Raw genomic sequence first — 8,788 nt, forward strand, 5'->3', positions numbered from 1 at the left:
TCTAAAGCAAACACCTCCGAACCCAGCTAAGCCCCAACTATGGAGGACCCCGCCAGAAAGCGCCGAATTTTGAAATAAACCCTAGCCCCTCTGTAACCGCTTCTACAATGGCTTTCACTCTCACTCTTTCCTTGTCTCCCTCAACTTCTCTCTCACCCAAAACCAAGTCCCTAATAAAAAAATGGCCACTTCACTTCCCCAAATTACCCTTCCGATTTCCCAAAAACTCCCACACTGCCATTTCCTGCTCGGCGCAGAAGCCATTTATGACAGAAGAGAACATTCTAGAAGCTGTAGCTGATTTTAACGGAGCAGAGAAATCGCTTCCACCTTGTGTGAGAACTTACGAGAACGACTTAGCTCGACTCAGCTTAGTTGGAGCTGTTGACTTCCAGCAGGCTCTCACTGCTGCGGCAGCGGACGGCGGTGAAGCTGCTAATGAACATATTGCCGCCGGTGTGCCAGCTATGGTTGTTGAAACGTTGTTTCCGGGGCCTTATGATGAGCATAGTACTGTTTCTACTAGACTGGTGAGTTGATTTAGAGGCACTATTGTAGTGGTGCTTATATTTGAATAATTAGATTTCTTTTATGCATATGTTAATTTAATGTTTAGTCTATCTGAATATTTAGTTTAATTCTGTATATCCGGCATGGTTAAGCGAGGGCGAGCCTTGTTGCAACAATAAAGTTTCTCCTTTGGTGGCCTATGGTCATAAGTTTGAGGCGTGAAAGCAGCCTCTTTGTAGAAATGTAGGGAAGGTGCATACAATACATGCCCATTCTTCACCTGTCCCTGTGGTAGTAGGGGAGCACTTTGTGCATGGGTTAGGCCCTGTATCCTACATCTTTAAGCTCCCCGACAATAAGCATCTGTTTATAATAACAAGGAAGTAGCGGCTTTTTGGACCTGATATTCATTAATCTTCATACTTGACATGGTAATTAGTTGTCACAAATCATTTTAATGTAAATGCAATACATGCTGCTTATAGTTCATGAGGGCGTGAAATGTGTTGAGATCTTTTTAGAACGATCCAAGTAAATTAATTTGTCTCCAAAATGCCACCTTTGTGCTTGCCAAGTTTTCTTTTGGTATGAGCCAAGTATGTATCTTTGCTTCTTTTATGCAACATCAAATTATCTTTTTGGTGTGAGCTAAGTGTGGATAATAAGTCAATGGTTCAAACTCGTGACGTGCGCATTACCCACACATCATATACTGAACTCTTACCATGCACTCTTACCACTAAACTAAAGGCCGGGGGTCTGTATTTGTATGCCGCTTACATAGCTCATAGAATAATTAAGCTGTTATTCAAGCTGAAATATGTCCAGCACAACCAATGTTCCTTTTCCTTCAATTTGCAGGAATTTTTCTTTTCATATTTGTGGAAGTAGTTTCATTATTCGAAGCCTTTCTTTTAAAGAAACTAATGGAGTAACAAACAAGAGTAGTAGATCATATCCTATGAAAGAAAAAATAGAAAAAGAATAATAGGATTACATATATAGTTGTGGTCTTTGGATGGGTTGTAATTATTCAATCTTCCATTTGAACGGGGCCTTTTTTCTCTGTTTTTTAAACTATTTGTATTTTTACTAGAGCAGTTGATTGACAACTTTCTTTTAGGTTGTTTCACATATATATCGAGCGAATGAATGATTATTTAGGTTAATTCTTCTTTATTGTTTAGGGGAGCCTTGGCGTAACTGGTAAAGTTGCTGCCATGTGACCAGGAGGTCACGGGTTCGAGCCGTGGAAACAGCCTCTTGCAAAAATATAGGGTAAGGCTGCGTACGATAGACCCTTGTGGTCCGGCTCTTCCCCAGACCCCGCGCATAGCGAGAGCTTAGTGCACCGGGCTGCCCTTTATATATATATATATATATATATATGGCTTATAGCTTGAAGCCTTGTTGTTGAAGTTAATAATGACGCGGGTGGTCTTCACTTTCTTTGCCGAAGTTTAATGCCTATCTTCCCAGATATTGGTAGACATTTGCCCTTGTTTTTGATTTGGTTACGTGTTCTGTTTATTGCTGATATGAATAATGTATTACAAAATATTATTATAGTGTGTCTAAAGCTTGACATTCTGACAGTTCTTACCTGCAAGAAAAGTTATGGAGAAAGCCCAAAAGCTTAAAAGTGCCCTAACTAAAGAGATTCTGTCCGGCACGACATCTACAAATATACTTGCCATGACATTTAGACAAGTGCTTCTGCAGAATCTTTGGAACTTTGAACTGGTACTTTTTATACCAGGGGCAGAAAGAAATATGGATGATCTTGAAACACCGAGAGAGGTGGGGAACTTTTTATTTTTGGATGTTACCTATGCCTACTCCCTCCCTGTCTGTGTTTCTATCTTTTTAAACTGTCTTTCCATTCATTATGCTCTTTTGTAATATCAGATTTATAATGTCTGCCTTGCAGGTGCTACATGATACTGATAGGTTCAGTTCTGTTATTCCTTTCCTATCAGCAGGTACCTCCATCTTTTGCCATCACCTCATCAGATGAACGAGTCATTTCTGTTATTTCAGAGGTTATTTGTATTTCTTCTCTCGAAAGCACTAGAAGACATTTGCTTAACGAAACTCCTGGAGGGGCAGTGCAGAAGTTTTTCCCTTGGTTTCACAATCATAAATGTATTGTCTCAAAAGATTCCTCCGTTACTCTATACAACTTACTGGAATCTCAGATAGTTGCAAATGCCAATATTTTGCTCCAGAAATTTTCTTCAGAAAGGGCAAATTACAGACCAAGGGAGGGAAGATGGACGAGCAACTGGTTAACTTCAAGTGCATACTCCAAATTGGAACAAATTGGAGGCCCTGAATTTATTTCTTGGCTGAGCGAGTATGTACCCGCTTACAAATTGCAAATTGATGCTGAGAAGCTTGGCAATGTGAAATTTGAAGGGTGGAAGGAATCAGCAATAAACACATGGGAGGTTTTCCTGACTCACTCCCAAATGGTAACTCCATTTTCTCTGCATCTTTGTCTCTTACACCTCATTGAGGGTTAATGGGATGTATATTAGACAACAGCTACTTCATCAAAAAATACCATACAAAGATAATTACTTACCGTTGGTGTTTCATGTTGTTTTCGTGTTTGTGGACGATTATCCAGAGTTCCATGCATTTGATGAGTATTTGTTTCACTGTCTTGTGCTTTGCTCTGTTGATTAATTAATCCACAGCCATTAAATTTTTCCAATATTTATATGTGGCTTCCCTAGCATCAAAGGAAAAATAACCAGTCACCCAATGGGGATTTTGTAAGCTAATGCATTTGTAATAAATTTGCAAGTGGATTACCTTCTGCACATTTCACTTCTTCAGTTTCATTTCATTTTCGCTTCCATTGAAAACTCCAGTAAGTTCCACTCAAGATACTTTTCTTAATAGCTCTCTGATTCCATACATATAGTTACATTTTTTCATGTCAAGATTATTTAGACAAAGTTGTAGGTGCTGAAGATATTACCACTTGCACCTTGTTTTGGTCTTTCCTAAAGGCTTTATCCCCATAGCATAAGGATCTAAAATTTGCAACCTTGACTTCTCGGTGATACGTGTATTAGGTCATCCATGTTATTTTAGTTTAGAGGTCATGGATTCAAGCCGTGGAAACAACCTCTTGCAGAAATGCAGGGTAAGTTTGCGTACAATAGACCCTTGTGGTCCGACCCTTCCCCGGACCCCGCGCATAGCGGGAGCTTAGTGCACCCGGCTGCCCTTTTAAGCCCTCCTACTAGGTGTGTCATGTGTGTATTAATAGTGCAAGGAACTGGAGTCCATGAAGCCTAGACTTTCTCCAAATGCATCAAGTGCTTCGATCTACCTAGATGTTCCCCAAATGCAATGCCTTTTGGTCTGTTTATAAGTTTCAGATTAAGTTTTGTTGTCATCTAGTTGAACAATTTTCATGCAAACTCCACACTTGATGGGCATGTGATTATTTCTAACAGTTAATTGATCTTTTTTATTTTTTCAGGTTGGTCTAAGTGACATTCTAGATATATATTATGAAGATGTCTATACACTTCCCAACAAGCAGTTGTCATCCGGTGTTGTTGCAAAATCTTTCAATTCGCCCGATAACAAGGTTTGGCATGTACAAGGTCTTTATATGTCTGCTTTATTTGGTTTTGTCATGAAGTGATTTTCTTCTGTAAACAATCCCTTTTTTTAAAAAAAGAATTTAAATTTTGTAAAAGAACACAGATTTAATGAAGCATCCTTATAAAGTTAGCTACTTCAATTATTTGAACTACCTTTTGGGGGGGGGGGGGGGGTTCCAAATTGTTGTGTGTGTGTGTTCACACATGAGGCCTTAAATGGCTAGTTGCTGTCTTCTTTTTTATCTTGCTTTCCTTCACATTCATGCATTCTCTATCTGTTGGGAGCATGAGATATGAATTTAAGTTTTCTTTTATCTAAATGACTACTTTAAGTACAAAAGATGTCTTGTTGAATCAAATGGACTATAATATTCTCTCTTTATGGGTTATAGATAAGCATTTCTATGTCAAAGGCAATCTCCATGGTCCTTGTAAGTGGAATTTTTCTTGTTGCTATAAGAGTTCTTAGTCAATGTCATCTTCCTCATCTCCCCAGTAGAAAGAACTATCAGCAGGAAATTTATCCAGTCAACTCATGTGACATGATCTCTATTCAGCATCAGTCTATGGAATCTAGCAAGGTATGGATGTTATTAGTTAAATCTGGTCTTGTCTCTTCCGAGTTCATTTGTTGTCTGACTGTTCTGCTTTGAACAATTACTTCTTTAAAGTAGTTCACCTCATCTGTGTTTAAAATCTTTGATTATTTATTGTGTCATTCAAGAATTAATTAGTGTTTCCTAAGCAACAACAACAACAACAACCCAGTATAATCCCACAAGTGGGGTATGGGGAGGGTAGAATGTACGCAGCCTTACCCCTACCCTGGCAGGGCAGAGAGACTGTTTCTGATAGACCCTCGACTAAAGAAGGTGAAAGAAGAGCACCCAAGGGTGTGGCCTAGTGGTCAATGAAGTGGGTGAGAACCATGAGGTCTCAGGTTTAAATCCCAGCGGAGGCAAATATTAGGTGATTTCTTCCCATCTATCCAAGCCTTGGTGAATAGAGTTACCTGGCACTTGTTGCTGGTGGGAGGTGGCAGTTATCCCGTGGAATTAGTCGAGGTGCGCGCAAGCTGGCCCGGACACCACGGTTATCAAAAAAAAAAAGGTGAAAGAAGCCTTGATAGCAAGCAATAGCAAGACAAATAATTAGAAAACTAAATCGAAGATAGCAACAGAGAATATGAAAGAGGTACCGATAACAAGTAATAGCAAGACAATATATTTAGAAAACTAAATCCAAGGCAACAAACGAGAATATGAACGAAGTACTGCCAGCAAACTATGGAATTAGCGATGGCAAGTAATAACAGAACAAGACATGCGAATATAGCAAACTAAGGAAAAAAGGGTACCGTACTAGCACTAATACTATCGAACTATAGAAGACAAAGGGAAACGCACGACTACCTACTAACCTTGTACCCTAATCTTCAACCTCCACCCCTTCTATCCAGGGTCATGTCCTCGGTTTAGCTCAAGCTGCGCCATATCCCGCCTGATCACCTCTCCCCAAGACTTTTTTGGCCTACCTCTACCCCTCCTCTCACCTCCCAATGCCAACCTCTCACATCTCCTGACTGGGGCATCTGTGCTTCTCCTCTTAATATGCCCGAACCATCTCAACCTCGCCTCATGCATCTTTGCCTCCATAGGGGCCACTCCTACCTTGTCCCGAATAACTTCATTCCTAATTCTATCCAACCTAGTATGCCCACACATCCATCTCAACATCTCATTTCAGCTACTTTCATCTACCGGACATAGAAGTTTTTGACTGGCCAACACTCTGCCCCATACAACATAGTCGGTCTAACCACTACCTTGTAGAACTTACCCTTAAGTCTCAACGGCACATTCTTATCACACAAGACACCGGAAGCGAGCCTCCACTTCATCCACCCTGTTCCGGTACGGTGTGTGACATCCTCATCTATTTCCCCATCCTTTTGAATTATAGATCCCAGATACTTGAAACTCTCTCTCCTTGGAATGACTTGCGTATCAAGCCTCACATCCCCGTCCGCCTTTTGGGTAACACCGCTGAACTAATACTGCTCAGTTCTTTTACTTGTCCAAAATAAGAAGTTTCTACTTCCATGCTTGTTTGTGTTTCGTAATTATTCTGACCATCTAATAGATGACACACACTTTGCATTATTCGCCACATTTATCTGTTTTTCCACTAGCCATTCTTTCTCTTTTAATCGGTAGGTAATATTGTTCAAATCATCACAGTGCCAAGTGCTCTTTCTTTCTGTAGTTGGAAGAATATTGCATCTCGATCATTAGGAGAATCAAAGAATTTTACTGTTGGCCCGGAGACATAGTGATGGGTTCTGGAAGCTCTGCATCGGTTGGGGAGCTTCCCATATACCTGAGGTATGAGATGGACTCCAAAGATTTAGATCTTAATTCCAGCTCCACGCCATCAGAAGGAATTGAAGATGACATGAAGGCAGCTGCACAAGATATTGCCAGTTATCAGGTCTCTTTTTTTGGATGCACTTTCTGGGTTTATTGCCTCGTTATTTCTGTTGTGAACTTAGAACTACTACAATAATTATAATGAGCATTAGCATGGTTGCATGCTAGTCATGGTCAGAATCAAGGACAAGGGAAGGCTTTGGTCGTATGAACATTGAACCATGTATATTCAATTGGGAACAAGTGAGGAATATAAGAGCTAACAACTGCATGTTATGGACATGCACAATTAAACAAGCTAGCTGTCAATCTTGAAACTTGCTCTAGCGTAGGTCTTGCCATAATCCTGTTCACAAATGTAGGACCCCCTTTGAGTTAGATTTGCATTTTGAGTTAATAGGATTTCCGAATTACAAAAATTAAGCACTGAAGATCCTATTGTCATTGCTACATTGTTTTTTCTCTGCTCGTAACGCTTTTGATTTTAGTTTTTCTTTTTTCTTGTCAAGGCCTTTTTGTGCTTTTTAAACTAATTATCCTCATCTGGATTTCAACTCTTGCTGTAAATGTGTTTAGGTTACTTCATACTACTTCTAGATCATGCGTATGGCTTTTCCTGCCACTTCTAAAATATTCCTTGATGTCAATTCTAATTTTTCATGCTTAATTCCTATGGTTGGGTGTTCCAAGTCTATAGTTGCCAGTTAAAAGTATGGCTATAGATTTGTCATGAACATTTTCAATTGACTTTTTCATATGTTCCTGGAAGTTGTTGGTTTGGATGTGCTTATCATAGTTGATGTGGTTATATACGTGTGCCAATCAGGTTGTTTTATCTGAGGATGGTAAAATTGTTGGCTTCCAGCCGACCAGTCGTGTTGCTGTTAATCAATGGGCAGCAAACCCTTTGGTGAAAGAGCTCTATGGAGGGACAAAACTTTCTCCTGGTATACAAACATTCATACTAGCTGTTTCATTAATTGATGGTCTAATCTATGAAAATATCAGTTACTTAGCTAGGATGATTGTTGGATGCAGGCTTGATAGAACGAGGTCTCAAGATAAGCCATCCAGGCGATGTTATTGTACTGGAACTATTGATGTCAGTAAATCCTCAAAGTTCTTTTGCTTTGGTAAGACCAGTTAATGCGATTGCTGAAAACTGTTGATGAACATGTTTGCACCTTCACATTCAATACTTGTACAACTAGTTACAGAGATGGGCAAGCCTTGTTCCAGGTATAAAGGATTAGAGGAATTTACAATACTTTGGGTTCCCTCTTTACTTAACTGTCATGTGAGTTTTCTTGGCATCGCTGCAGAGTAGTGCGGTTGATGAAATGACCCAATGTGTTGACAACTTTTGTACACAACCCGAACTTCCTCAGTCTGTCTGTAGTAACTGTGGCCGACTCACAATGCATTGAAAGACCATTTGGTGGAAGGTAGTAAAACACCTAGTCCATCACTAACCATGTAAATTCGAAGGCCCTCCTCCCCTTCCCCGGGGCAAGTTGTAAGCACCAACGGAAGGCCAAGATATCATAACTTTTGTTCCATACAAGAAGTGCTTCCTCTAAAATGGTTTTGACTAAACTGAGAAGCTTTGTCCGGTCATCTTTGCTCAGTACTGCAGTAAGATGTTACAGAAAAAGTTTACTGTGAAGTCACCAGACCTATGATTTGAAAAAGAAAAAAGATGCAAGTGAATTAATTCAGTTCCTGACTTTCAGTTCCTCTTTTGCTGCATTCCTTAACTTCTGAACATGTCATGCTGACTATTGATGTTACCATTAGCGGAAGAACATAAAGTGGAAGAACAAAGAATTTCGTAAAATTGAGAGCTTTTTGAAAGTAATTCTAGTACATTGATTTCCACCAATGTGTAGTTCAGAATTTTATAGTCCATTAATTACCATTACCAATCAGTTCAATGACCGTGCAATTGACTGCTTGGCTAGTACAAATACCACAAATTCCATATAGAAATTATGTCTATCCAGCCGCATCTTGATCTCTTTGTGAATATCCCATAAGTTTATGGGATTAAAGAGATGATCTCATATTTTGAGATCTCTTTTAAGGGGATATGTAACCCTTTTTATAAGAGTGACCTCTGTACTTATCTTCCGGAGACTATGGAGTTAGGAATAGTTTCATTTCTATTCTTCTTTGTCGTACGATTTTATTCTATCATTGTTGATTAGACCCTTTTATTCTGTT

The 8,788-nt window shown here is 39.6% G+C and overlaps 1 protein-coding gene across 5 annotated transcripts; it reads left to right on the forward strand.

Moving 5' to 3' along the window:
• Positions 1-8,510, forward strand: LOC104098897 (uncharacterized). Of its 5 annotated transcripts, XR_686857.3 has the most exons (9): positions 2-530; positions 2,107-2,310; positions 2,490-2,984; positions 4,010-4,120; positions 4,529-4,717; positions 6,402-6,626; positions 7,392-7,512; positions 7,604-7,804; positions 7,888-8,510. XR_686857.3 is itself a non-coding variant. In XM_009605742.3 (8 exons), exons 1-8 carry the CDS (start codon positions 108-110, stop codon positions 7,732-7,734), a joined length of 1,899 nt encoding a protein of 632 aa, XP_009604037.1. In that variant the 5' UTR covers positions 2-107; the 3' UTR covers positions 7,735-8,510. The 5 variants fall into 5 exon arrangements, 4 of the variants coding, with proteins under 4 accessions (XP_009604039.1, XP_009604037.1, XP_009604038.1 ...); XM_009605742.3 differs by having other exon boundaries at positions 7,604-8,510; XM_009605743.3 differs by having other exon boundaries at positions 2,493-2,984; positions 7,604-8,510.
• The last annotated feature ends 278 nt before the right edge of the window (positions 8,511-8,788 follow it).

Source organism: Nicotiana tomentosiformis, chromosome 9, assembly GCF_000390325.3.
Source record: "Nicotiana tomentosiformis chromosome 9, ASM39032v3, whole genome shotgun sequence".
Taxonomy (NCBI): domain Eukaryota; kingdom Viridiplantae; phylum Streptophyta; class Magnoliopsida; order Solanales; family Solanaceae; genus Nicotiana; species Nicotiana tomentosiformis.